This window comes from Aspergillus brasiliensis (genome assembly GCF_001889945.1).
Source record: "Aspergillus brasiliensis CBS 101740 unplaced genomic scaffold ASPBRscaffold_6, whole genome shotgun sequence".
Lineage (NCBI taxonomy): Eukaryota > Fungi > Ascomycota > Eurotiomycetes > Eurotiales > Aspergillaceae > Aspergillus > Aspergillus brasiliensis.
This window is the reverse complement of record NW_027137447.1, coordinates 115695-143217: the sequence shown is the minus strand read 5'-3', so window position 1 is coordinate 143217 and position 27523 is coordinate 115695. Positions and strand designations below refer to the sequence as shown.

The 27523-nt window shown below is 53.7% G+C and overlaps 9 protein-coding genes across 9 annotated transcripts; 6 read left to right on the top strand and 3 right to left on the bottom strand.

Annotated features, from left to right (window-relative positions):
• Positions 1–475: 475 nt before the first annotated feature.
• On the top strand, positions 476–4120 carry ASPBRDRAFT_125206 (putative C2H2 finger domain protein; the record flags this gene model as incomplete). The annotated part of the gene is made up of 1 exon (XM_067617767.1): positions 476–4120. One exon carries the CDS (start codon positions 476–478, stop codon positions 4118–4120), a length of 3645 nt encoding a protein of 1214 aa, XP_067478804.1.
• Positions 4121–7344: 3224 nt separating this feature from the next.
• Positions 7345–8169, top strand: ASPBRDRAFT_568371 (uncharacterized protein). The gene is made up of 2 exons (XM_067627640.1): positions 7345–7661; positions 8046–8169. The coding sequence occupies exons 1-2, from the start codon at positions 7521–7523 to the stop codon at positions 8127–8129; spliced, it is 225 nt and encodes a 74-aa protein (XP_067478803.1). The 5' UTR covers positions 7345–7520; the 3' UTR covers positions 8130–8169.
• A 104-nt stretch (positions 8170–8273) lies between these two features.
• On the top strand, positions 8274–11035 carry ASPBRDRAFT_29973 (putative C2H2 finger domain protein; the record flags this gene model as incomplete). Its single annotated transcript, XM_067622716.1, has 5 exons — positions 8274–8279; positions 8393–9102; positions 9164–9427; positions 9487–10146; positions 10210–11035. The coding sequence occupies 5 exons, from the start codon at positions 8274–8276 to the stop codon at positions 11033–11035; spliced, it is 2466 nt and encodes an 821-aa protein (XP_067478802.1).
• A 231-nt stretch (positions 11036–11266) lies between these two features.
• ASPBRDRAFT_177001 (uncharacterized protein) lies at positions 11267–12019 on the bottom strand. Its single transcript, XM_067619848.1, has 3 exons — positions 11793–12019; positions 11557–11683; positions 11267–11445 (listed from the first exon to the last, which is right to left on the bottom strand). Exons 1-3 carry the CDS (start codon positions 11928–11930, stop codon positions 11390–11392), a joined length of 321 nt encoding a protein of 106 aa, XP_067478801.1. The 5' UTR covers positions 11931–12019; the 3' UTR covers positions 11267–11389.
• A 1433-nt stretch (positions 12020–13452) lies between these two features.
• ASPBRDRAFT_125316 (chromatin segregase YTA7) lies at positions 13453–18511 on the top strand (the record flags this gene model as incomplete). The annotated part of the gene is made up of 2 exons (XM_067617780.1): positions 13453–15562; positions 15618–18511. 2 exons carry the CDS (start codon positions 13453–13455, stop codon positions 18509–18511), a joined length of 5004 nt encoding a protein of 1667 aa, XP_067478800.1.
• A 715-nt stretch (positions 18512–19226) lies between these two features.
• Positions 19227–20202, top strand: ASPBRDRAFT_125420 (Sec63 complex subunit SEC66; the record flags this gene model as incomplete). The annotated part of the gene is made up of 3 exons (XM_067617791.1): positions 19227–19326; positions 19402–19721; positions 19792–20202. The coding sequence occupies 3 exons, from the start codon at positions 19227–19229 to the stop codon at positions 20200–20202; spliced, it is 831 nt and encodes a 276-aa protein (XP_067478799.1).
• Positions 20203–20498: 296 nt separating this feature from the next.
• Positions 20499–23365, bottom strand: ASPBRDRAFT_42895 (pentatricopeptide repeat protein). The gene has a single exon (XM_067624891.1). The coding sequence runs from the start codon at positions 23274–23276 to the stop codon at positions 20688–20690; it is 2589 nt and encodes an 862-aa protein (XP_067478798.1). The 5' UTR covers positions 23277–23365; the 3' UTR covers positions 20499–20687.
• A 208-nt stretch (positions 23366–23573) lies between these two features.
• On the top strand, positions 23574–26040 carry ASPBRDRAFT_195722 (putative origin recognition complex subunit 3; the record flags this gene model as incomplete). Its single annotated transcript, XM_067620895.1, has 8 exons — positions 23574–23636; positions 23687–23896; positions 23955–24028; positions 24083–24317; positions 24371–24510; positions 24557–24830; positions 24881–25002; positions 25053–26040. The coding sequence occupies 8 exons, from the start codon at positions 23574–23576 to the stop codon at positions 26038–26040; spliced, it is 2106 nt and encodes a 701-aa protein (XP_067478797.1).
• Positions 26041–26188: 148 nt separating this feature from the next.
• On the bottom strand, positions 26189–27391 carry ASPBRDRAFT_125016 (uncharacterized protein; the record flags this gene model as incomplete). The annotated part of the gene is made up of 5 exons (XM_067617752.1): positions 26189–26805; positions 26870–27006; positions 27059–27119; positions 27173–27292; positions 27349–27391. 5 exons carry the CDS (start codon positions 27389–27391, stop codon positions 26189–26191), a joined length of 978 nt encoding a protein of 325 aa, XP_067478796.1.
• Positions 27392–27523: the final 132 nt, after the last annotated feature.

Genomic DNA, 27523 nt, shown 5'->3' with positions numbered 1-27523 from the left:
TCTCTTCTGCAATCTTCAGTCAACTTGTTTTCCCTCGCTCGTGACCCTAAGTCCTCCAAGTTCGGGTCTTGGCCTCATTTGTTCCTCCCACTACTACTCGCTCCTCCCGGCTTACTGCGACGGTGGCTTACCCACATCGCTTTGCGCCCGCCACATACTGGAAATAAGGGGCATTCCTGAATAATCTTCATTGCTTCTACGCACGCCATTTTCGCTGCTTACGGACGCCGAGGTGCTCTGGCTTCCTCCATGTCGATCTAGAAATGCCATCTCGAGTTAATCTTCACTGGTCTCTGTGTGTAGTCTGGTTCACCTAGACCGACTGAAACCAAGCCCGCAGAACAGCAGAACCCAGCTGTTTGTTTCCCTTGACTTGCCGGGACTCCGATAGAAGAGGCGATTTCCTTTTGTGTTATCGCTCACTTCCTACAGCGCGCGTTGCATGGTCGAACCGACCTAGAGGCCCACTGCAAGCATGTCTACCTTATCCCCGCGGCTCATCCAGGATGAGTCGCCCACCGATATGACTTTCTACGATTCCAATTACCACGATCCTTACCTCTCGGCCCCCTTGGATCCCGATGAAGCGTCCTTCAAGTCCTCCGCTATTAGACTGACGCCTGTCAGTGGTGAAGACCATAGCACGGGAAATCCATCGTCTCCCTTGAATTTGCAAACACATGGTGACATAGCCAATGCACATGCTGAAGGACAAGCGCCTTCCTACTCAGAGTTTCTCAGCCCAACCGATGACTTTTCGAGCGATATGAGTGCGCACACATCCCCCAGCGCGGATATATTGTCCGCAGGCTTTGGCATGGACGTAGAATTCGGAAGCAATGCACTACAACCCGACAACAACACGGCGCTTCCCGTAACGGATAACGACACCGCGGCTGGTGAGATGCTGTCGTCGCCAACAGCTATGCTGTCGCCACAGCAAGCTGCTTGGAACCCAGTCAGGGAGTCCGGTCTACTGCCGGATATGGACCACATCAAGACTCAGGCTGAGCAGCAGACCATGGCCCGACAACCCCAGCCACTGTCAGTGATCACGAGTCCCCAGAGCGATAACCTCAGTGTTCATGCACTCCCGGATTCGGCCCGGGCAAGGAGTCCTATCGTCAAGATTGAAAGCTACTCCCGCGGGGATTCCCCCGTCAGAGATGCCTCTTCGGCCGGACGACGCCGTAGCCTGACATCCAACCATCTTTCGCCCAACGATATGACCAGTGAGTCGGAAAGTGAGGGCATGGAAGAAAGCTACGGGGCAATTGGACCCAGCTACACAGTTACACGAGCGCACGACGGCTCCTGGTTACCCAACATCACTACCGGGCAAGGCGGCGTCGAGCCATCATCGCGGGACGATAGTTGGGTTCCAAGCCCAAACGAGATGGAAAGTCGACGACGACTGGAGGAGAAGAATGCTGATATCCAGTCATGGTCAGCATCTGTAAGCGCTGCAAACAGCGAGGCAGGAGACGAGGACACGTCTTTGCTTAGTGGAAACCGCGGCCACATGGGAGGTAGACGCAGAGCCAAAAGTGCCGGTGACCCATCGCTTCAGCAGGATTACTTCACCTTGAAATCTCGGCTGTTGGAGCCGGCGGTACCGGGGCCTGGCCTTTTGCTCCACGAGAGCAGCGATGATGGCATCAGCGAATGCGGATCGGAGAGTACGGAGAGCCGATCTGACTCGCCAGCTGTCAGTGTCAATGAAGCGAGGTGGGCAAACGGGGGCGCAGAAGTTGCCCCTGAGGAAGAGCAGCAGAAACCCGAAGATGAAGAACCGTCCCCGCATCAGTTTCTCGGTGCTCCTCCATGGCGGGATCCTGAGCATGACGCATCCCCCAAGGAGACACGGATGCAGCCTGCAAGCTCGAGCGCTGCCATGGTGGAATACCAACGACGAGCCAAGGACATTGATACCGCCTCACGCTCGGCAACTTGGGGCACCCGGCACTTGAACGATGCCGATGTCAACAGTATCATCGGCCCGGGTGGCTCGTTCGAGAACCTGTCGATCAGTAATGACAAGGGCAAGAAACATGAGAGACGAAGTAGCCTCCGGAAGTTTCTACATAGAAAACCATCCAGCAACCTGAAACGGCGGCTATCGGACCTCTCAATCATTCCTCCATCTCCCAGCACGGAGGGCGCAAGCAAAGTTGAAAATGTCAAGAGCCCCCCGTTGAGGAAGGACAGCTTCCCTCATCGATTGAACCTCAGTAGATCAAGGTCTCCAAGCCTGAACACAAGCAGTGCCGTGATTGCGATTGCTGGGCAGATGGCTGCGATTGGAGGCAAAGATTCTCTCCGGGCTGCATCGCCAAACTCAGCTCCGGGCCCTTGGACCTATTTGAAAGGTCGCGGAAGAAGCCGGAGTGAGTTGCCAAGGGCTTCAGCTCCCGGTTTGATCGACCTGATGACCAGTCATGGCGGACCACCGATCCCCAATATTGCCTACTCACCGCGAGCGAGCGGCCACCACGAAGTCCCGCAGAAGAGCCCAGCAGAGGACCGCGCAGTAGCCAATGCAGACGATGAGGATGACGACATGGTGGACGAGAAGGGGTTGGTGATGCAGTTCCCACTCCCATCGCATTTGCCGGTGCCTACCCTCGAGGGGTTCAAAAACCAAATCACGCAGATCAACCCCCGACTTCCGCCCGCATTAATAGACCGCTTTGCTCACGAGCAACTTCGTCGGTACCGAAAGCTAGTCGAGAGCAAGCAAAGCCATGCACGTGCCGTTGGCCATAAAAAGTGTAAGTCGGGGAAGTTCTGCTTCGCATTGGGCGGCGAGGCAAAAATGCTGGCACCTCGTGCTAGCCCCGAGGCTGCTCACACGCAGTTTCATATTCCTGGCCATGGAGCGGTCGAGGATGATCCACATAAGCTTGGAGAAAGCGCAGTTACTGCAGCACAGTTTCCCCCGGGGGTACCCTTGCCGCCGGTCAAACGGTTGCCAGCGGAGTTCGAATGCCCCGTATGCTTCCAGGTCAAGAAATTTCAGAAACCTTCAGACTGGACGAAACATGTCCACGAGGATGTGCAGCCATTTACATGCACCTTCCCACAGTGCTCAGATCCCAAGTCCTTCAAGCGAAAGGCCGATTGGGTCCGACACGAAAGCGAGCGACATCGAAAATTAGAGTGGTGGACGTGTACGGTTCCTGATTGCAATCATACTTGCTACCGGAAGGATAATTTCGTACAGCATCTTGTCAGGGAGCATAAAATGCCAGAGCCGAAAGTCAAGAAGCCGAAAAGTCAGGGGCCGTCGACCAAAACCAAGGGCGAATCGGTTTCCCCGGGCTCACAGGAAGACAGCATCCGTGAGCGGGAGGTTGAACAGCTCTGGGACCTTGTAGAGAAGTGTCGACATGACACGCCGAGGGGTCCCAAGGATGAACCGTGTCGCTTTTGCGGCAATGTCTGTAGCACCTGGAAGAAGCTAACGGTGCATTTGGCCAAGCACATGGAACAGATCGCCATGCCCGTTTTGGCGCTTGTAGATGAGAGGGATCTTCCAATGATCGAGACTACTGGTCCTAGTGATGAGCCAGCTCCTGGCCCGAATCCAGGGACCCCACCACCAATTGAAGCCAGCCGTTTTATGCCAAAGTCGGATGGCGTTGATGGACCCTCGGTGGTGTCGATGGATCTCACGCAGGCACCATACGCCAGCAATAATGCCGAGAGAGCCCAGGAGCCTATGATGGCTTTCAACCCGTCATATTCCCCCCACTTGCCAACCATGCCTGGTGGTTGGATCTCCGCCGAGCCTGAGTCAATTGACGCGTACGATGATGCGCCCACAATGGGCCTGCCAGGGGGGACTGCGGATCAGACGCGGCTCATGCCGGTGCATCAGAATTCGGTCACCTATCCGCCCCCTTTCAACGTTGGGCCTCGACTCAGGGTCCCCAGTCCGAATCTCAGTGTGTTGCAGGACCCGTATAGCTTCTCCCTATCCCCCACGGACATGCAGCCCACCTATGATCATCAGGGGCCGGTTTACGTATCACCTTCCACGGACCACCGCTATGGGTACCAAGGCTCGATGCCACCGGCCATGCCTTACGTTCCGGGGGGCTACCGAGAACAGCCCTGATCCTCAATCGGGAGAGGCGACGCCGTAACGTCTCACGGGGCTTATGACCCTAGCGCAACTGTTGCAGATCGTGAATGGGTGGAGGATGGAATGCACTTGGAACGGTCGTCTATCTTAGGAAGTCAATCACCTATGACTGCCTTCGGATTTTTGGGAAAGGATTTCCTATTTTTTTTTCTTCTTGTTCTTCTACATTTCAGGTCTCATTTCTGTACCTTGTTGATCTGCACCCACCTATATACCCACCATTGGATTGATCATTGGACCATTGACTGTTCTTGGGAAGAAATATTGTATTGTATGCATGTATGTTACTGTGATTCGGTTCCTCCTACTGGACCCCTTCTTGTCCTAGAGATACTCCTCCTTCCATCCCTCCATCTCTGAATTTTTTTTCTCGTCCCAATAGGTTCTGGATTTTGATTTAAATTTTTTTTTTAGTCTGGCGTGTCTCTTGAGGCTTGGCCAGGGATGGATGGCGTCAGCCCGCATCCCGGACTACTACGATGGTCCCCGAAGCTCGTCAATCTAGGAATGAGCTAGTTTCGCATCTATTGCCCTGTGTGCTACCTACTGACATCGTATGCACGCTGCACGCGTGGCCCCCAAATTGTCAATTGGTCAGGATGCGGTGATTGGAGGAGAGACGGATGCACGTCGCAGAGAAACTTGACGGCACAGTGCAGCGGGTAGTGAGGGGATTGGCTTCCGGACGACATTCAACGCAGGACGGAAGATTCCCTCCTCGCTGCCTGTCAACGCCAGGTCAAAGAAGGGGGAACCCAACGGTTGATCAACCACCCTGGCGGAAGGGTTGTGGTGGATGAAAAGCATGGTTCCCCGTGGTGACGACGCCGCGAGCACAGCCCATGAGGCTTGAACCCTCAACCGCTGCTTTTACTGAGGAAGATCCTCCGAGCGCATCGGGGGAGGGGGGGGGGGGGGGGGGGGGGGGGGGGGTTGCGATCTGGCTTTGGGGGTGATGTGATATTTTTAGGCAGACCGAGGACGATGATGGGGAACAAGGAAGGGAGTAAGGGATCCACGGGGGGAAGAGGAAGGAAAAGGTGTGGACACTAAACACTAGTCGATCGGCAGCCATGACACTACTGGACACGCTACTCTTTCTCTCTTGGGTCTCTACAGGATTCGAAATTTCGGCATGCATCTGGCCTAGGGAGAAGGGGATGTAGACTTAGGTTAGGTACTGTCGTGTGTTTCGGAGAAGAGCGGCGGGGGAAGTGAACGATAACGAGCTTGGAAAGAAAAGGCAGATGAAGAGAAATGGGGGACGCTAACATCCTTTCCCTCTCTGCATCCAGTCTGCTGGTCAGTCTAACTAGACTATATCAGATAGATTGCTGCAGTGTGATGACTTGGGGGGTAGTGTAGATCCATAACGCGACCTCCCTGAGGATCGTCCGGGACGGCGGGTGAAGGGTTCGCTACCCTACCCTACCCTCTCGATCGGAGTCTTCACTGATCAGTGATCACTGATCACACTCGAACAGTCAAGCGACTAAGAGAGAAAATGAAGATTCTACGCGAGATGGATTGACGAAGTGGGTATTGATTGACCCAGGCTGTCACTTTCCACGACGAACGGCTTATCGGGCGGCCTCCTTACTGACACAGCCCCCGTTAGTGAAGTTTTTAGTCCGGCTCTCCGCGAGGGAAAAAGGTTCGCCCCGTCGTTTTGCTGAACCGGATTTCTTCCCCTGGCGATGAGATGAGAGCCTGCAGCCAATGGAGCTGCGGGCCTGCGTGATGATCGCTCAACCACCTTACATACGAGAGAGAGGAGCTTCTCTCTCTTCGTCTCCTTTCCCACCAACCCAACTGGCCTGACTGATTACTCGACCGAGTATGGCCTGCTTTCGGGGAGGACGCAGAGTGGACAGTCACTTGAATGCGGGCTGTCTGTTACTTTGTTTCCCCCCCTGAAGATGGCTTCGCCGGGGAAGGAGGGCTGGATGGGGATGTCGCTGAGGAGGCCTGTGGCCCTCCCAGTTTCCATCGAGTTGCTAGTGATGATGCTGCTGCTGCCGCTGCCGGATAGTATTTACTCGAGTGTCTAAATCTAAGAGAGAGAGATGGAGGGTCCGAGGAGATGCACAGATCAAGGATGATCCTTCAGCAGGCCAGGTGGAAGAGCTGAAAAAGGAAAAAGCAACAACTCGAGGACAGCGAAAGAAAATACAAAAGCAAATAAATCCGGTATCAAATAAACGACGAGAGAACAAACGAAGGAATGAGTAATACGAAAATCGTAGAAGAATTCAAGAAAGGAAAAGAAATTCATACTGACCTGACCTGACCACCCGTGGGGGGCGGAAGGGAAGCATGACGATGAGGAATGATGATGGCTGAGAGAATAATTGCGCCGAAGCCAATACAGTCAATACTAGCGAGAAGTCTAGTCGGTCGGGCTATTCTACTTCTTCCTACTACTAACTCACTACGGAGTATCTATCTATCTATCTATCCATCAGGGGGAGAGAGGGTCGTGTCTCGCCCGTTGGGATCGCATCTCGATCGGATCCTGAGAGCCGGTAGAAGGACGATAGCTGGTCCATGCCATCTCCATCCATCAATCTCTAACTAGTTATACTCCATACTACTAATTAATTATCCACTCGGCCTCTCGGAAAAGAGGATCTATCGAGTCTTGTACCGTGGGTCGGCTTACTGGCTCTGACTGTCTGACAGGTCCGCCTGGACTAACTAACTTAGTAGCTTGGATGCTTAACGGATGGAATCCACCGGCCTCTCTAGACCGGCTCCATCCAAGAGTCCCTCCCCCAGGCTCCAGCAGCTTTCCTCCCCCAGCTTCGGTCTAATGTAGAGACTAGAGAGTCCCCAAGCTGTCACCGGTACTCCGTACTTACTCCCTCTGGTCCTGCTGCCTCGATCGATCGGGGAAGTGCAAAATGAAGGTGCTAGCCAAAAGGCCTGCAGCAGGACCCAGTGATGAGTGAGCATTAACTAAGACGATCGGCGTGGCATTCCTCCTCTCTCCAATCTCCAAATCTCCAGAGTCCAGCAGGCCAGCTTGCGGAGACCTTGACGTGGGACATGCCATGACCATCCGCTTCAATTAGCTCGTCCTGTCAGAGCATTGCCTCTTTGACTGGATTGCTGGCTCAGATACTCCCTACGGAGTACTCCCTCACCTCGACACGTTATCGCGTGGGGGGGAAAGAAGAGCGATTCGAGGATTGTAATGGAGATCCTCGGTCGATCCTCTCTCTCCTCATTGTTTGCTTTTTTGGGCGTGTCGTCTGTTCTCTGTCTTTTCTTCTCTCTCTCTTTTTCTTAGTTTCTTTTCTGTTTCTGTTCTAATTATTCAGTAACTATATTTATTTATTCTCAAATTGATCAGTATTATCCTTTGACTTGCATGTTTCCTTTTTCCCACTCGCCCGGACTTGGTATTTTCCCATCCACTTTGCTATTGTTCCCCATTCAACTTGGACTATTCGCTTACTGCTTCGCTGCTGCTGCTGCTGCTGCTGCTCTTCGTCTTGCATGCTTAGTTCGAGTCGGTCTTCCTATCGTTTCCCCCCTCTTTGACTTTCTGGTTTTTTTTTCTTTTTTTTTTTGCTTTTCCTCTTCTGCTCGTCTTCTTCTCCCTTTTCTTTTTCTCCGGTTCATCGGTCGCTCTCCGGCTGATTCTCACTCTTCCTCCCTTTCCTTTTCCTGCTTTCATTTAGCCCAAGTGGTGTCGTTCTAGTCGCCGACCACAGCTGATTCTCCCCTCCCTCCTCCTTCTTCTCCTCCTCCTCCTCCTCTTCCCTCTTTTCTCCCTCCCTCCCAATATATTATTCCTTCTAGTGATACGCGGCCGATCTACCGGCTTGACAATCTCTCTCAAACCAACGATTTTCCCCCCGACAGGGAAAAAAAAAGGAACTGATCATCCTAGGAGCGTTGTGGCTCATCATCGCCGTCTCGGTTTAGAACCCGATCGGTATTCTCACGACGAGATTCGTCCCCTCTTGCTATATGATAAACCTCGCAGTGTCCGCCCTCTCCTCCCGTCTCGCCAGAGACTATCTTCCTACTCGCCAATAACACACCGAGAAAGCGGGTGAACTCTCGCTCTTGAAGGATCTGCTCCTGCTCCATCCTGCCATTGTCACACACACCCATCATGAGTGTATGTTGCAAACCTTTTCCTGAATATTGAGTCATGCACCGGCGGGCAGGATTTACATATGCATGGACTACTCCGGCAAAGAGATGGACCAGGGCTGACTTGAACTGCCACAGACATCCGACCCCAGCAAGCCCTGGGACAATTCCAGCGACATCCTTCAAGGGATCATGGGCACTCGGGCAGTGCCCACGTCAGGTTCTTCGCAGGTCGACCTTTCATCGGATGGGCTATCACCGTCCGATCTCACCCTGGGAGATCCCGCATCATTCTTAGGCTTCCAGTTCGCATCGGATCCTGCTATTCCTCATGCCAGTCATCCATCCATTCTGCAACCATGGTCCCTGTATCACAAGCAATCATCCTCGCCCCTCCCCCAACTGTTTGATGCCTCCGCCTATCCTCCCCTGACACGATGGAGAAACGACCAAGAGGCGTGGAACCCACTCCAAGTAACGGGCGGACCCATCTATCCCGCTGCGTTCGTCGTCCCGCGCTCGCACCAGGTCTACGGCCTCGATCGCCGGTCATCAAGTGGACATCACAGTACGCCCTCCGAGGCTGGCAGCCAGTATACCGGTATCCATCTATCCGACTCCGGTTATAGTACGCAGGGCTGCACTACACGCTCCGTGGCTGCATCATATGCCCTCGAGTCGGCGTGCAGCCCATTCCTGGCACCTCTCGACCATGACCAGGATGAAAGATATGGTGACACCATGGATGCCTTGGATCGATTGGACTCTCCGTCCTTGTTGTGTCAGGACGTGATCAAGTGCGACTATCCCGGCTGTCAATGGACGGGAAAGTGTCCTTCCGACAAGAGGTACGCGCGCCCCCTCAGGTGCTTGGCTCAGCGAAAGGGCTACGGAGCTAACGGGTCACAGGAAACACGAAGCCAGACACAAGAAGCTCTTCAAATGCGACGAGCCAAACTGCACCCGCAAAGAAGGGTTCGGTACCATCAACGACCTAGCTCGTCACAAGAAGTGTGTTCACAAACAGGAGCCGGAGCGGGGACCGAAAGTTCTTTACATGTGCTTTGGACATAACTGCCCGCGCCGGAATAAGAAATGGCCCCGACTGGACAACTTTCGCCAGCATCTTGCACGCATGCACAGTGACGAGGATGTTGATGAGCTGCTACGAAAGTAAGATAATTCTTTTCTGCACATCAGCTGCAACATAAAGTCATTAACGTATCCTCCAGGTCGCATGAGTGGTATGAAACTTGCGTGAAGCCACAGGAGTTGGGATCCTCTTTCATTGATTCCGTGTCGGAAGAAGCGCCAACCCTACCGACCGAGCCAGTTTCCCAGCCCGAGGGCTCTTCGGTCTCACCAATTGTCACTGATAGGGGGTTTCCGTCGCCTGAAACCCTCACACCAGCAACTGTCATGCGAATGAATGAAGAGTACAACGACCGGAGCACTGACGCTGCGTCGGTGCAGCCGCCGCCCCCGCACCCTAGCGAGCTGCCTGCTCTGAGAGCGCTCAACCTGGACTCTTCGTTGGATCAAAAGGTTCCCCTGCCTGCCCAGCTGGACACCGCCAGAAACGGAAAGATGGACGACATGGTCAACGAAGCTGCCGTTAACATGATCAATGCGATGACAAAGGCCATGAACACCAATGAGCGGAGACGGAGCCAACAATCTGATTCCGGCGATGAGATTGTCGATCAGAATGAGCTGTCGGACCGGAAGCGTGATATGCTCCAGAGGATCTTGTCCGCCGCCCTCGATCATCTTTCCGGGCCGTCGGGCTCCAACCACGCCACTTCGCAAACCCTGGATGAGGACCGCGAGAAGAAGGGCTGGATTAAATGTGAATTCTGCACTAAGCGGACCCGTCTCCGATGCGAGATGAAGTAAGTGAGCTTTGGTTGGTATGAAATCAGCGGAGACTTTTGCTGACTGAATGGTCTCGGCAGGAAGCATAAGAAGCGCCACGAACGGCCATATGGGTGCACATTTTCCAAGTGCAATAAAACCTTCGGCAGCAAGGCCGATTGGAAGCGGCATGAAAATTCCCAGCATTTCCATGCGCAGTGTTGGCGATGCACCCTACCCGATGCCACGCAAGAGGGTCTCCCGTGCGCGCGCCTATTCTACCGCCAAGAGATATACGTCCAGCACCTGAAGAAGCATCATGATGTCGATGATGATGAGGTTCGAGCGTCTTTATGCAACAATCGAATCAACCGCGATGGTGATCCACGTCCCTCACACTACTGGTGCGGGTTCTGTCGGGTCCTTCTACCCCTGAAGACACAGGGAGTGGGTGCCTGGAACGAACGCTATAATCACATCGACGTCGAACATTTCAAAAGAGGCGAGCGCGTGGAAGATTGGCTGCTGCCCTCTGGACATCTAACCAAGAGCCAAGAGCGGGAAGAACTCAAGAAGCAAAGGGCCGATGGTGATGCAGCCGTGGATGAGATCAGTGATGACGAATCCGTCAGCAGCGACTGTGCTGCCGACCACGAGCCACTGCAAGATGATTTGATGGTAATTGACGAGGAACCGACGCCCGAGGCCGACTCGCTGCACCATTTCCCTCAGTCATCAAATCTGCGGAAGCGGAAATTTCCAGCAACGCAATCCCCGCCAGACTCTCATAGAGATGTCGCACCGATGGCGACTTTGGACAAACGGTCAAGACTCGATTCCACATGGGGATCGTTCTATCGTGGTGATGACACCATGCAGCCGAGTCAGTTGTCTCGCGAAGAGGGCAGCTCGGCTTTTCTGTGTTAGCGTAGCCTCATACGAGGCGATGCAATGACGAGGATAGTATGGTTGGAGGATGTTTACGACAGAGAAGAGTGGCATGTAACTTTACCCACGTCCAGTCACATCATTTGTTTCCTTTTTACTTTTTCATAGCATTAGGATATACACACATAACGAAGACACGCATGCCAACAATCAAGACTCACACAATTAACAAGACTACTACTGTTACTACCTATCTACTGAAGTACGTTTCACATAGACATAAATATATAGTAGTAAATATAGTAAGAGGGGTATATATACACTCCAAGACATATGAAGTAGTGCGCAGTACAGTATGAAACCAGCTGACCAAGGATGTTATCAGCTACCTGATCATTTTTGTGCGCCAGTCAGTTCCTTAGCCTTCTTCTCCAGCGCCTCTACCTCCTCTGTACCAATTCAATCAGCTCTCTTCTTCTTCTTCTTTCATTCATACATCACAAAACGGGCAAAGCATGGAACCAAGAAAAGAAAAAAAAAAAAAAAAAGAGAAAACTTACTATTCTTTTCCGCCTTCGACTCATCCATCTCCAACTTCAACCACGTCCAGTGAATCACCTGATAGGTGAAGATGGCGCCGAGGAAGACCTTGGCGAAGGGACTCACGAAAAGTTTGTACCGGGCCATCTAGTTCATAACCGAGTTAGTTTTTAAGGTTGGGAGATGTCCATGTCCATATATCCCGATTGTTTGGTTACTAGATAGATATATGGATCGGCAGGTGGATAATACTTACGCCTTCTCTATAAGCACTGGATGATGAAGATGAGTCCTGGCTCCATCTGGCCGGGGAAGTGGACAAGGAGGCCCGGTGGGTGGTGGTGATGGGGATCCGGGAGCGAAAGAGAAGGGGGGTGAAGCTGCGGGAGAGCATGATTATTCCAATTGAAACACACAATTTAGAGAGTCTTTGGGTATATAGTAATAGTAGAATGAATGAAGCACAGTAGATATGTATCTCCGGGGCGCAAAGTTGCCGGCGAGAGATGGAACCGGCGCTGACTCAGCACCGCTGCCGGTCACAGCTAGTTAGTCAGTCACATGATATCAAGCGAGAGGCGAAAGTCGAGAACACGCGGGGAGGGGCAAGGAGTTTAAGGGCGATAAGCTTCGTGGGGAAATTTGTGGCTACTATTTTTATTTTTGACTATCTGGGCACATATGGGGCTCTGAGATTGTGGTTTAGATCTATTGTTTATGATTTTATGGAGGAGTTGTTTTGAGGATTTTTGGTGGGTTCTAATTGTAGAGGATATGAGAGATATTGTAATTTTTGAGTAAATATTTACGATGTTATATTATGATATGTGTATGTAGAGTGAAAAGGAAGTGTTGTTCTGGGGTTATGAAAGGGGTTGTTGGATGTGGTTTAGCAAGGAACGGGAACACTGAGGAATTGGCGAAGATAGAATGGCAAGGGCTGATGGTGCGTGTGGATGGATGGAGCCAGATTTGGTTGTGGTGCGCACAAGTCACGGATTGGCGGCTACGCTAGTCTGCATTGGGCCGTTGGTTGGTGGTAGCCTGAGGCAAGGGCCCGGGACTGAATTGCCCGCGCAGTTCAGCTGCTGCTTTGCTTCTCTTGTGTCTGTCTGTCTGTCTGTCTCTCGCTGCTTGTTGCTGTGAGCATCTCGACCTCTCGATCTATCTATCGTCCTTCTTCCACGGTTGATTCATCCATCAGGTCCTTTCTTCTTCATTCATTCATTTATTTGTCTTCTTCTTCTTTTCTCCCTCCATCGGGGATCCAATCCCCTCCCCTCCCCCTGTGCTGAGCAGCTTGCATGCGACGCGTCCCTTCCGGTTGGTCAGTCCGTGAGCCTCGCTCCGTTCATTTCATTTCCCTGCCATTCTCTCTGCTCTTGCTCTGGCGCATTGCGCTTCGCCGTCCGCATCTTCTTTTCTAAATTTTTCTTCCCTCCCACTTCCTCTCCTCCCCCTTGTGTTGTACGATTCACGACCTCTGCTTTTCCTGCCTCTTCGTCAAATGATTGATGGCCGCTGAAACCTGCTTCCATTGTGGGTTTGCGTGAGAATCTACCACCATCGTCGCTCGTTGAGTGTGAGACCTCTATCGCTCGCTCGCTCTCTCTGTGTGTGTCTGTGCGAGTGATTGTATTGGGTTTTCGCTCCCTGTTCTACCAGCCTTTTCTGTCGGTTTGCAACAGATCTTTTCATTCTCCCATTCACTCTCTATTCACATTGGCCTTTGTAAGTGCCACTGTCCTAATCCTCCGCTGGTCAATCGCCGCGGCGGGACATCTTCCCCGTCTTTTGCTTCTGCTCCACGCTCCATCGCCCTCGTGCTTCTTATACCCTTTTCTCTACTCTCTACATCCCTCCTCACCATCTGCTCGCTCACATATCACTGCCCCGTCCCTGTTCACCCTACTAACATGGCAATTCACCAAAGATCTCCTCTCTCGCGCGGCATCATGCCTCGTGCTAAGCGCTCCATCGAGGAGTTGGCCAACAAGTCCGACTCGGACGACGACGACTACAGCGATCATCCCGTACGCTCATCTCGACGCAGCGCCTCTCGAACCAAATCCAAAAAGAAGTCCAAGCCCGCCAAGAAGAGGGCTCGCCGCGATTCTGATGACGATATCATCTCCGACGATGAGATCTTCGACGAGGCCGACGACCTTTCATTCGCCGAGTCCGAGGAAGAGGAAGAGGACACCAATGCTCAACGCAACGCTCGCGGTTTAGTCGCTCGCCGGGCCACTACGAACCGTCCCATGTACAACGAAGGTGAATCCAGCAGCATCGACGACGGCGATACGGACGATGACGAACGCCCTCAGCCCTCGCCGCAGAAACGCAAGAGCACGGTGGTCACCCTGAAAGTCGGCGATGCCTTGAAACAGAACTTCCAGGGGCCCCGCCGGGTGACCCGGCGCACGCGGGATCCATCGGAGGATTTTCACGCTCTAACGACGTCCGGACGACATATGGAAACGGTTGAACGAGGAACCACACGGAGCCCTGAGCTAGAGCGGCGCCGGGGGTCTCGTGGCTCGAAGCGTGCCCCGGTCCTGGACGAGGAGGACGAGCTGCAGCCGAAGCAGGAAGAGGAAGAGATGGTTGATGAGACAACCATGGAGGTCAAAGGCTCTCAACTCGAAATTATGGAGAGCGATGTTCAGATCAGCTTCGAAGATGGCATGCCGCCTGCAGGAGGCGAGGGACAAGAGACCACTACGGCAGATGATGAAGGGTTCGTTCCGGAGTCCGAGAATGGCGACGCAAAGGAGGGCGGCGGCGACGACGACGAGGACGACGATGAGGATGAGGGTCCGACAACACGACGGAGGAATCGACCCAACCGGAGCCAGCAGGCAGACGAGGAAGCCGAGCAACCCGAAGAAGACGAGGCTGCACACCCGCGCCGTTCTAGTCGAAAGAAGCCGAAGAGTTCACAACGAAAGCGCCAAGACGACGAAGAGAGTGATTTCGAACCCGAGGAAGAAGAGTCTAATGACGACGACGAGATTTCACAGTCTGGGAAATCGCAAGCTTCACCACGCAAGGGAAGCCAGGCCCATGACGAGGATGAGGACAGCGCCGCCGGCCGTCGCCCGGGTCTTCGCAAGCGGGCATCCCGATCCCGGGGACAGTCCGAGGCGGGTGCTGACATCGCAGAGGAGCTCGCAGAGGAGTTGGAGGATCTTCGCGGCGGTCGCCCTCGTCGGCGAGTACAGCCGGAGATTGTTTACGAGAAGCCTCGCCGCAGCCGCAAGGATGTTGACTACCGCATCATCCGGCCAGATCTGATTCTACCCATTGAGGAGGCTGAGAACGAAGTCAACGAGTCACCTTCACGCCGTGGCCGGGGAGGCGGCGGCAGCAGCTGGCAACGCACCCTGTTTCCCACGTATGGGCCTTTCGGAGGCGGCGGGCCGTCTGCTATCTTGGGTCCCCCAGGCGCACCGGCTGCTACGGGTGGGGTAGATAGTGATAGCAGTGACGATGAGGTTATGCAACATCCTAAAGGTGGTGCAGGCGGTTCCATCTCGGGCCCTGCACAGCCTGGTGCCGGCCTCTTGGGTACGCAGACTCACAGCGCTGATGCAGCTCAGGGCCACGCCGGGACGCCAGCAAACCTCGGCAAAGTCAAAGACAAGCAAACACTGGCTGATGCTGACCCATTGGGGGTAGACATGAGCGTCAACTTCGACAGTGTTGGTGGCTTACAGGGACACATCGACCAGCTCAAGGAAATGGTGTCGCTACCGCTGCTATACCCGGAAATCTTCCAACGCTTCCACATTGTGCCTCCGCGCGGAGTGCTGTTCCATGGACCTCCCGGAACTGGTAAGACACTGCTCGCCCGAGCCCTGGCGAACAGTGTCAGCTCGAATGGCCGCAAGGTGACCTTCTACATGCGCAAGGGTGCCGACGCGTTAAGCAAATGGGTGGGTGAGGCGGAGCGGCAACTTCGGTTGCTCTTCGAAGAGGCTCGAAAGACACAGCCTAGCATCATCTTCTTCGATGAAATCGATGGTAAGTGATGTTTTTTCTTGTTGGGGAAGGGATTAAAAGCTAACTTTGCTTCTAGGATTGGCACCTGTGCGGTCAAGCAAGCAGGAACAAATCCATGCCTCGATTGTATCCACTCTGCTGGCGTTGATGGACGGCATGGATGGGCGTGGGCAAGTCATCGTCATTGGTGCCACGAACCGTCCCGACTCGATTGACCCAGCTCTTCGACGCCCTGGTCGTTTCGATCGCGAATTCTACTTTCCCCTGCCCAACAAGGATGGCCGACGCGCTATTCTGGATATTCATACCAAGGGCTGGGATCCACCGCTGCCTGGGCCTATCAAGGATGAGCTGGCGGAGATCACCAAGGGCTATGGAGGTGCGGATCTTCGTGCCCTCTGCACAGAAGCAGCCCTCAATGCAGTGCAACGACGATACCCCCAAATCTACAAATCTAATCAGAAGCTACTCATCGACCCGAAAACCATTGAAGTGACCCCGAAGGATTTCATGTTGGCAATCAAGAAGATGGTCCCATCGTCGGAGCGGTCAACGTCGTCGGGTGCCTCACCACTACCCGCCTCGGTCGAGCCTCTACTTCGCACGCCTCTCTCAGAGATTAAAAACTTGCTGTCTTTGATCCTGCCGCAGCGGAAGAGGCTTACAGCCCTGGAAGAGGCGCAGTTTGAGGAACCAGAAGGATCAGGAAGCTTCCAACGCGAACAAATGCAACAGGAGTTCGATCGGTCCCGAGTGTTCCGTCCTCGCATGCTGCTTCGCGGGTCACTAGGAATGGGCCAGCAGTATCTAGCCGGCGCCCTTTTGCACCATTTCGAGGGACTCCATGTTCAAGCGTTTGATCTCCCTACCCTGCTCAGCGACTCGACTCGGTCACCCGAGGCCGCCGTCATCCAGCTTTTCGCAGAAGTCAAAAGGCACAAGCCCAGTGTGATCTACATCCCGAATATCCAGGCGTGGACGGATACCGTGGGTCCGGCCGTGATGTCTACGTTCCTGGGTCTACTGCGGTCAGTTCCTCCGACGGACCCTGTGCTGCTCCTGGGCGTCCAGGAGTCAGCTGGTGAAGATGTGGACCACGGTGTGCTGCGAAACTTGTTCGGGTACTCGAAGAAGAATTTTTACGACCTCAGAGCGCCAGGCAGCGAAGCACGCTACGAGTACTTTAGTAAAGTTATTGACTACGTCAAGACCTCGCCAGCACACTTGCCCGACCCGGAGAACCGGAAGAAGAGGGAGTTGGAGGCGTTGGAAGTTGCACCTCCACCACCCCCTAAGCCGGCAACACCCCTCTCCAAGGAGCAGCTCAAGGCGCAGAAAAAGAAAGACCACCAAACACTCAACCTCCTCAAGATCCGGATTCAGCCTATCATGGACCAGATCAAGAAGTACAAGCGGTTCCGCACTGGCGTGATCGACGAGTCTCAGATTCGCTACCTCTGGGAGGAGGAAGACCCCAACATCGTGACAAGTGATCTACCGATTGAACAGCGCACCACATTCCGGCCGTTCGAGAAGGCTTTCGACAAGAATGGAGTCCCTGGGCTGCGCGAGGCCGTATCTGGCAAGTTCTTCTACAACCTCGAGATTGTCACCATCGAGAAGCGGCTCTCGAATGGGTACTACAAGCGGCCCAAGGATTTCTTAGCGGATATCAAGAGGCTGGCCAAGGACGCCCGCCAGCTAGGGGAGCAGGAAAGGCTGCTGCGCGCCAATGAACTGCTGTCCAATGTTGAGGTGGATATTGCTACCATCGAGCAGGCCGAGCCCGCTCTGGTGACGGAATGCGAAGGGGTCTACCTGCGAGAACTGGAAAGAGAGAAGCACGCCATCGAAAAGGCGCGCAAGGCGGCGGAAGAAGAGGAGGCAGGCCTGATCGGTCGCGCGGCGGCAACCCGAGTCCCGCACGGTAACACTGAGTCGGGCCCATCCAGCGGTCCGGTGGTTCTGGGCGAGACGTTCCCGGAGAGTGGTCCGAAAGACACGGCCCGACCGGTGACCCCTACCCGTCGATCGACCGTGAGCTTCATCACCAATGGCTACCATACCGGGGGTGGATCGGACCTGAACGACCTCAGTACGCATGCAGTCACTAGCAACGGCTCGCATGAGGACCACCCGGATGGCGATGGTGATACCTACATGACCAACTCGGATCACTCTGCCGAAAAGGAAACGCAGACGAGCTCGTTTGGTCCGTCGGCGCAGCCCAAACCTCCTTATTCGCACACGGCGCCGTCGCAACAGGTGCGGCGCGAGTCGGGCATCTCGAGCTTCTCGCAGAAAGGGCCCATGACGCCCATGGCGCCCGGATCTCAGCCCCATGAGTATACGAACGAAGCATCGACGACGCAGACCACGTCAGACAAGAAATCATCTGAGCAGTCCTCGGTGCCGAATCCGTACACGCAGAGTCCGGTGGCGACTCAAGGGACGCGACAGGACTTTCCCGATCTCACGCAGTACCCGGACCGGGTATCGCAGGAGGAACATCTTCCGGACACACAACAGGGAGACAGCAGCCAGCCGTCGCCCCGACCGGCTGCCGATCTGGCGCCGCTGGAAAATGGGCCGGCGCACTCGCAACCACGGTCTCAGCCGCCGGTGCCCCTGTTCGACCACCCAACCAAGCCGGCGGCGCATGTGCCGGCGGGAATGCAGTCGCTGCTGAATAACGAGGATCTGTCGCCGAAAATCACGCTGGATCTGGAATACGTGCAGAAGCTGCACGAGCAGCTGACGCAGCGGACGAGCGGGTGCAGTGTAGAGCAGCTGGAGCAAATCAATACCAACTTGATGGATTACCTGTGGCAAACCCGGGGAGAGTGGAATCGGAGCAAGGTGGCAGCAGGAATCCAGGACACGTTCAACGAGGTGCTGGAGGACATGCAGGCAATGCAGGAGATTGGGCCGATCAGCCAGAAGACGAAGGAGCAGCTGTATCCGCTGTAGATGGAGGAGCGGTTTCATGTGTGATTGATTGCTTTGTGGGATACCATCATACCCCCCTTTACCTTTATACCTTTTTTTTGAAGCGACATGGATTGTATCGTATGTTTATACCTGCGTGTCTTGATTTTATTGTGTTGCTTTGCTCTGCGTTCCTCTTTTTGCTACTGGTACTGATTTATGGGCGGTCATCTGTTTGGATCTTGCATGTATCTGGGCGTGCAGCATATTGTTGTCGATGTGTTGAAGCTGGAAAAGGCTGTATTCTTGTAGATAGACTGGGGGAATACATCTACGATGCTTATACTACCATGCAGTTGGAGTAACTATCAATTGTGTCTTTAAAGTCTCAAAAGTGAGTAGTAAATGGCTCCTAGGCGGTGGCATGTGACGGGCCAAGACACCAGGCTGGCCTTTCGTCGATCCTCGCTTTCTTTTCCATCTCCGCTGCTCCGCCGCAATCTTCCGCCTACCAACAACCACTACCACTACCTTCACCCCATTTCCACACTCACCCCCGGCTGGGTTGACTCTTGCAGATAATTGACTACTGCAAGTCCATTCGTTCATTGCCTCTGTCGCGAACAGACACCAAGACTTCTGTCCCTACTATGACCTCTGTCTAACCGAGCAAACATCATCACCAAACATCACCGCCCAACCTACACTTACCACACCACACCACATCCTACCAAAACACACCACATAATAAATCACAATGGTCAACTGGCTCACCCTCGCCGTCCCCTTTGCCTACCTCGGCGTCCTCCTTGGCTCCCTCGCAACCTTTTCCTCCCTCTACCGCAAGCGCAAAGCCCGTACGTTCTCTACCCTTCCCTCCCCCCACCTCCCCCTTCTCTACTCAGCTAACCAAACACTTTCAAACTGAACAGGCAAGTCTCTCTCCCTCGAACCCTGGTTCCCCGCACACACCCAACGCGACATCTACTTCTCCCTCCTGCACCTCGACCCCTCCGCCAGCAATGACACCAAAGGAAACAAGAAACCCCCGACTTCCGTCCCGGACAGCGTCCTGAAATCGGCTCTCCTGCGCCGCGCCATCGAAGACATCAAACGCGTTATGGCCCTGCGCACGCAAAAGGGCGCACTCGCTATGCTCCTTCAGCGCGGTAGTGTTGGTGATGATCTGTGGCAGAGGTTTCTGCGCGCCGAGAAGGAAATGGAGGATGAGGTTCGGGATGTTGTTGCTGAGGTAAATACCCTATCTATCCTGTTCCTTTGATTTGAGGTTTGAATGATTGCTAATCATGTGGAATGAATAGGCAAACGCCTACGTCCCCGGTTGGGGCCAGACGATCTTCCAATCCGCCAACGAAATGCTGAATAATGCGATTTTCCGCGAACGCATGGAGAAGCAGCAGGCCAAGTTGGAGGAGGAGAAGCAGTGGTGGGAGAAGAAGAAGGAGGGTTATATGAAGGAGTTAGATGTCGAGTCTGAGAAGAAGGAGGCTGCTACTGCTACTGCTACTGCTACTGCTGCACCTGCTGCTGCTGCTGCTGCATCAACGACTACTACTAGCGACGAGGGCTCTGGAGTCCCTACACCTGCTACCAAGACGCCCGAGTCGTCTGGTGCGCCGCCTTCTGTGGCGGGGAGTAGTGATGATGATGCGGTGTTGGTGGAGGCGGATGAGAACGCTGCTGCTGGTGGAGAGAAGAAGGGGAAGAATTAGAAGTTCTTTCTCTGTTCTCTGTTGGGTTTTGAGTTATATGGGTTCGGTGTATTATGATCAATATATATCCTTATCTATTTCCGTTGCTGATGATACTACCACTACTACTGGGTGCCTTGTATAAGCTGTCTGAGTATGAAGTGTATTGTGGGAGTACTCATAAGGAATGCCACCAACAAATACAGCTGGTGTCGCATCACGGCCAGTTTCATGCTACCATCACGTGCAGTACAATACAGTGCTACTGGGTCACGTATGATACGAGTTGGTAGTAGTAGCCAAGTGTGGAAATAGTGTAACAACTTGCTTGAAGAGAGGACATCCAATTCTATCATGACATGAGTAAGTAGGACTGACTATATTACATGTATACCCCCAAAATCACCATTTTATACATACACCCACACCAAAAGCTTTAGATAAGGTAGGGGAGAAAAAGACAACCAAACGCCAGCCATGCCAACCATGCTCATGACACCAAACCACTACAGCAACAAATCATCACCCAGTGACACCCCCAAATCCACCCCCGTAACCCCCATTTCCTCAGCAACCTTGGTGATTTCCTCTTCCACCGCGCCAGAACCCTCACCTCCCGCCGCCCGCCGACCCATCACCACGCGCAACAACTCCGTCATAACCTCCAACTGATATTGCTCGCGCTCCGGCTGCTCCAGATCGCTCAATTCGAGACCACGGGCCGCGAGCGCCCCGAGTTTCCGATCACTGAGGATCTCCACGAGCCGGTTAACGTGGCTGATATTCTCCTTGCTTTTGGGTGTGCTGGACAACCGACGGAGTCGGCGCTTGGGCGTCTCGGCTGGGACCCCTGCCAACCGGGCGACCTGCAGCACGATCAGACGGGCTGTGGTGTCGTCGGGGAAGAAGCCGAAGTGCGCGCGCATGGTGTATAAGGCGACGAGGGTGCCGGGGAGGTCTTTGGAGAGACAGAAGCAGCGAATGATTTGGTCGTAGAGTTCCTTGGAGAATTCGTCGCGCGTGGCGCTTTGTCCGCGCGCCGATAGCTTGGTGAACCAGCGGATCATGTCGGAGAAGAGATGTCGGGCGGATGGGAAGTCGGTAACGTAGGCCGTTCGGCCGCGGTCGTATTGTAGCTTGCCGCAGTCCCAGAGGCAGGCGTAGGTTTCGAGGTCGGGTTGTGTGATGGCGGACAGAGATTGATATTTGGTCCAGAGGGAACCGATGTCTTGTTTGCGGAGCTCGGCGTAGAGAAGGTGGTTCATGAAGTAGGAGTTGGGGTGGATGCAGCCGTCGCCGAGACATTTGACTAGGTATTTCACCATGTCATCGTCGCTGCGCCGGGTGTAGTGGAGGAGGAGAATGGAAAAGGTCTCAATGGTGGCGGCTGGCATGGGCCGTTTCATGAAATCGGGCAGTCGGACGCCCTCTGCGCTCTCCTGGTTCACCTCGAGTTGGGGAGCTTTCTCGGACGAGTTGGTGGTGGTGGTGCGCGCCCAGACTTGGTCGATTCGCTGCTGGACCATGGTCCATCCGAGGCGTTCAGCTTTCTCTCGTGAGGCGTTGCTGCCGTCGCGCAGCCAGGCGGCAATTACTCCGTTAAGGTGCTTTGCATCTGGCTTGACACCACGTTCATACATCAGCTCAATAACCATGGCGGCGGAGTCGACCTCGCCCATGCCGATCAGCTTCTTCATCCAGCTGGCGTAGAAGAAGCGATTCTGGAACTTCCGCGGCAGGACAGTAAGGGTCGAAAGCGAGACCTTGTTCACGTCTTGTTCGGAAATGCTGGACGCTTGCAGGTTGCCCGCGAGGCCGACAGCAGCCTTGTATAGAGAAGTTGAGTCGTGTCGAGGATCGCTGTTGGTTATCATCATATCTTTGAACACGGCTATGGCAAGGCTTGGCCGGCCGGCTTTGAGCAAGCCAATGCTGACCTGGTCATAGTCGTCCATTGTCATCTTCCGTTCCAGGAATGCCTTGAGCTGCAGGTACATCGCCCATGCCTTGACCTCCGCTTCCTTCCCAGACCGTTTGCCCCAGGCCGTGATGACTGGGATCAGGATGCGTGGTTGCCGCGATTTGTCGTTTGCTAAGAAAGCCAGCGCAATATCCTGTGCTCGCTGAGGATCGTCTTCTGCTGCAAAAAGCCGTACTCCCAACTTCCAGTATGCCTCTAGGTCCTCTTTCCTTTGGCTGAGCTCCGCCTGGTATGCTTCCCATTTCTCCAATGCCACCTGAGTATCGCCGCATTCGTGAAGAGTTTCGATGTAAGAAAGAATACGAGGCGTGGAAAGGGTGAGGCCGGCCGATAGCGAGTCTTCAGCCAGTGTGCGTACCCGTGCGGTTTCCTGGGATTTGGCGGGCCTTTTCAGAGCCAGAGTATCCCACAAGAGAGTCAGCGTCTCCTCAGACAAAGACTCGACGAATCCCGGGACGACCTGTTTGCATCGGCGATACCACCTCCACAGTTCCTGTTCCCAGCGCAGGCTAGAGTCGCCACTCGCAATCCGTCGAAGGCATTTGTTCAACTTGTCGGCATATGGCTGCAGGTCCGAGTCCTCCAATTCCACTTCGTAGGGACGGCGCACAACCAGTGTACGTGAATCGTCCTCCTCCTTGTCGGACTGCCAGTTCTCCTCTTCCTTGACCAAGCTTTCGAATTCGTTCTTCAAGATGCCGTCGAGCTCCTTCTCGTAGAGATCCTTAAGGCTGACATCGGCCGCCCCAGCCGCCTCCTCCTCTTCGTATTTCCGAAGTGCTTCCAGTGCAATAGCCCTGTCTTCTTCGGGCAACTCTCGAATGAATTGACTGTTGGGGCCGAAGGGGCCTTCCTTCAGCTCCTCCAGTTCCTGGGTCAGGCGGGCGAGTTCCTTCTCGGCGTCTTCCTGCTCGGCGCGTCCCTCTGCTTCCGGGTCGACCTTCCGCCTTGTCTTGCTCTTACGAGTATCCTGCTCGTAGAAGTTGATCTTGTCTTTGGGACCGCCATAGTGAATGGAGCGTGGCGCTACAGCGGCGAATGCTCGCGGGAAGAACGGGCTTCCGCGGGCCACATGCTGATACCACCGAGCTCCTCGGACAGCCTGGCGGAGCATCAAGTATGAGCGATTAAATCATGGAACAAGGGGTGTATATAGATGCAGATTAACACCGACCGACAGCTGTAAGAGGGCACAAAGGCGAGGAGTTCAGGAAGATGATGGATAAGAAGAAGAATAAAAGGCAGCTCCGCGGCGGAAAACCATTTCACCCCAATCAGGACTAGCGCCACCGCGAGCTCGATCGCCGCAAAGAAAGTCACTCCATGAATCAATCCATCCCATTCCTTTACTTGCCCACGAGCTGTTCTTCTTGCTCAGCTCCATTGGTCTTTGCGCTAAGCGCTGATCACCATGGATCTTGACTCGTTAGAAGTGGAGGCAGCCAATGCGCCCAAAGATAGTACCAATCATCAGGTACCGTTCCCTCAATGCCGTTGTCGCGAACCCGTACTAACGGACCCAAGGGTGTGTATATCTACACGCCCACCGACCAAAGCAAAACCTCCGGGGAACGTCCCTCGAAACGGCGCAAGGTAGCTGCGAAGAAGCAGGACGAAGAGTCGAAAACCCATCCCTTCGTGCCACTCCTTAACGGGGAGGAAGACGAGAACTCCGTCGAAGCGCGATATAAAACATACCAGCAACTATGGTCAACACAAGAAGCGAAGATTCAGGTCAGTGATGATGTCTTTTGGGGAGATACTACTGGTATGATCCTAATATCTGGGCTAGGAAATTCTAGATGACGTCGACTCCGAGGTCCTTACTAGTGTTTCCTCCTTCGTCCGCTCGACTTCTCCTCAGACGTAAGCGCGAATATTCGTCCCCAAGGATTGGCACGCATGTCCTGACAGTTGCAGATACGATGGCTGTATTCCAGCGGCATTAGTCACAGTGGGATCCAATGTCTCCTCGCTGGCTCGCCTGCTGGCCAGACTCAACGACCAATTCACCACGGCCGGAGACGGTGGAGCTATTGTGTTGGAATCCGGTGATGCGCCTAACCTCAAAACGACCCTCAAGAACATCATCCGATTTGCTATCACGAATACAGAAGGGAATGATGGTTATCAGGCTTTCCTTACAGATCGAGAGGTAACCACCCCAATCCAACGACAATACATGGCATGCGCTAAGTGCCAATGCAGGGCCCTAGACTCCTCGGCTACGATCTTGACTTGTTAGGTGACTATGTTAAGCGGAAAGGCATAAAGAAGCTGGTGCTTGCATTTCGAGACAGTGAAGCTTTCGACCCAGGCATTCTTACAGATCTCTTGTCCTTACTCAGGTGAGTACATCCCTGCCTTCGCGTAGCACTCCAGCTAATTGTCTAGCTCATGGCTTGATCGGATACCCTTTACCCTCTTGTTCGGAATCTCAACTTCTGTGGAACTCTTCGAAGGGAGACTGCCGCGGTCAACTGTCGCCTTGCTACGGGGTAGATATTTCGAAATACATGAAGCGAGCAACTGCGTTGACCGCATCTATGGGAGGTTACAAGCAGAGCAGGATGGGAAGATCTGGCTGGGGAGGAACATTACAAATGTGTTGTTCGAGAAGTCCAATGATTCTTTCCAGACTCCAGAGGCCTTCAGTCGAACGGTCAAGGTATGCTCACTCTTTGAACGTGGGCTAACCCATTCAACTGACATCAGTAGTACGCGTATATGTCGCATTTCTTCGCAAACCCGTTGGCGGTGCTCCTTGCAGACGAGATGGTTCCGAGCATGCGACGGGGTCTCGTCTGCGAAGCGATCCGAAATCTCCCTTCTTTTCGATTGTAAGGCAGCCTATCTTCCATTGAGATTCGCTATACTGAACTAGTAACAGTTATTGCGAGGAATTGCTTGAACAAGGCTCGGCCAAGCAAGTGCGTGACTTGCTTGAAAACGACGACGTTCTCTTCCAGCAATGTCTAGAGCACTTGAAAGACGGACAGCAGAAGATGCGCGACATCTTCCAATGCGTCAAATTGACGCACCTGCTTTTGAAGAAACTCAGCCTCGGCAAAAAGACCAGCATATCGGAACTGTCACTCCGTGCACTATCAGGGGATCTCCAAGACTCGCAATTGGTGATCGACATTTTCCAATCTGTAAAAACACTAGATTCCACAACCCTCGCGGAAGTATTGAATATCCTGCCGAGTACATTAACAGACCGCCCCGAACTACAACAGATCCAGACCGACTTTGACGCCTTAATACAGTCCTACCAAGGCACCGAGCCCCTTCGAACTGCCTACGACAAGCGCCATTCCGTCGTAGCCACAACCGTCGTCCAGCAGCGGGTGAAACTCAGCAAAGGCAAAGCCAAGCTGCCCCAAGAACATCTTGAGTACACTCAGATCATCGACCGTTTCCACACCCTGCTCGAAGCATACTTCGGGCAAACTCTCCAGAGCCCGCAAGATCTCGTCCTGCACGAAATCTTCCTCTTTGACATGAGGAACCCCCTGAAAGAGATCTTCTCGCCGCGGCCACGCTTCGCAGTGGAGCGGGCCTTGTCTAACCCGTTCGACTATCTCATCTCTGACTCCCCGGAGAAATCCGAGGCTGCTGCCAGGGTGTCTGCGAATCAGCCCGCCACATCTATTCTGTATCAGCTGTATCTGGAGTCCGGGTCCTTGGTCAACGTTTACGACCTTTGGCAGGCATTCTATGCGGTGTTTGAAAGCGCACAGGGCGATTCCTGCGACGAGCGGACTACCATGGCCTTGTTTTACCGCGGCTTGTCGGAGCTCAAGGCACTCGGTATGGTGAAGAGTAGCCGCAAGAAGGCGGACCATGTGGCGAAGAGCGCATGGATGGGCCTGTAGATTTATATATTTGCTGTATATTAAGCTATAGAACTCGTCATCATCACATATGGCGACTTTCATACTCAAAGCCAAGGGTATCATAAAGAAATACAAAGCAACCATCATCGCTAACCGATCACCCTCATCCGTGTAGCCCCATTGTTCATCATTCAGAAACAGGCAACTGTATAATGTCGTCGTTTCCCAAGGGACGTCCTCCGTCGCTTAATACCATGGCTTCCCGTCTGCGACGTCTAACGGCTTGTTCTTCCGCGGTACGAAGACGCCTCCCTGGCATTCGCCGAGATCCGGCAGTATCTTCCCCGTCCACCATCCACACGTCGCTATCATAGTCATCCTGATCATTCTCTTCCAGCATGCTGCCCATCAACCCGTACTTGCGCAGCTGCTTAGCTCCCTCGGGATTGGAAGACAAGGTACCGAAGATAGCGCTCATCACGGTATCATCCATCCACCATGTCTTCATAAGAAGCACCACGTCCTGTCGCCGGGAGGGCTCCGATAGGGCGCACGGGAACGGGTACTTGACTAGCCAGCGGCTCACAATGCCAGCTTCTAATGCGGCGGGAACATTCTCTTGCAGAATGATATTCAGGATACTAAGTGCCTTTTTCTCACCTGGAGGTCTTGTCTTTGGCAAGATGGGGGAGATTGTGGTTGTTGTTTCTTCGAGGTGTTCGTCGGTGAAGATACACAGACAATCTATGAGCGCGTTGTAGGTGGCCAGATCTTTTAATCGGGTGCAGACGGAGGTTCGTGAGACTGCACCGTGTGATTAGTATACGGTGATCTCATACTTAGGCAAGCTAGGATAGGTGATGCATACGAGCGCGGTTAGAAACAAGAAAGTGCATGGCATTCAGTGCTTTGCCCCGCCGTTGTTTGTTCCTGGAAGCAAGGTCCCTGAGAAGCAGGTCTCGTGTTTCGCCCTTGGTAGATCGTTCAGCAATAATGCGCAAAGCCCTGAGAACCTACATTAGCTAGTCGTTGTTAATCACATCGAGGCCGGACATACGCTGCGCGGAGATCATAGCTGGTGCTATCGGAGAGCTTCAACAAGGTGTCTAAGTTCAATGCTGTACGAAAGGATTAGCCAAAATGTATATCGCCGAGGTGAGTATCAACGAACCATCCTCCGTCCCCTCACTGATCATCTTATCCTCCTTCTCAACATGCTTGATTTCGGTCAATTCGCGCACTCGGCGGAGATCCGTGACAATCCCGCGCACGGCGAAGAACAGCGAGACGCCTAGACACGGTTAGATCTTGCTTCATGACACCCATTCCAGGATCATATCAACATACCAAGACATACCCACACGACACGATCACTCATATGAGACCCCATGGTTCAACACGACAATTCTGGGAGCAGATGAGAGAGTAGTTGCAAGTCCAGCAGCGGAGGAAAAGCGGGGAGTCACGCGGCAGCCTCAATAATGCCGGCAGAACCTGACCCACATAGGCGGTAAGCCCGCTT

Excerpts from the sequence above, each read along its gene's own strand:
- ASPBRDRAFT_568371 (XM_067627640.1), top strand. The coding sequence starts at position 7,521 with ATGTTTCCTTTTTCCCACTCGCCCGGACTTGGTATTTTCCCATCCACT. Across the intron at positions 7,662-8,045 it reads GTCTTGCATGCTTAGTTCGA|GAGCGTTGTGGCTCATCATC; the intron begins GTCGGTCTTCCT and ends TGATCATCCTAG.
- ASPBRDRAFT_177001 (XM_067619848.1), bottom strand. The coding sequence starts at position 11,930 with ATGCTCTCCCGCAGCTTCACCCCCCTTCTCTTTCGCTCCCGGATCCCC. Across the intron at positions 11,684-11,792 it reads CCAGTGCTTATAGAGAAGGC|ATGGCCCGGTACAAACTTTT; the intron begins GTAAGTATTATC and ends GTTATGAACTAG. Across the intron at positions 11,446-11,556 it reads GTCGAAGGCGGAAAAGAATA|AGGAGGTAGAGGCGCTGGAG; the intron begins GTAAGTTTTCTC and ends GAATTGGTACAG.
- ASPBRDRAFT_42895 (XM_067624891.1), bottom strand. The coding sequence starts at position 23,276 with ATGCTCCGCCAGGCTGTCCGAGGAGCTCGGTGGTATCAGCATGTGGCC.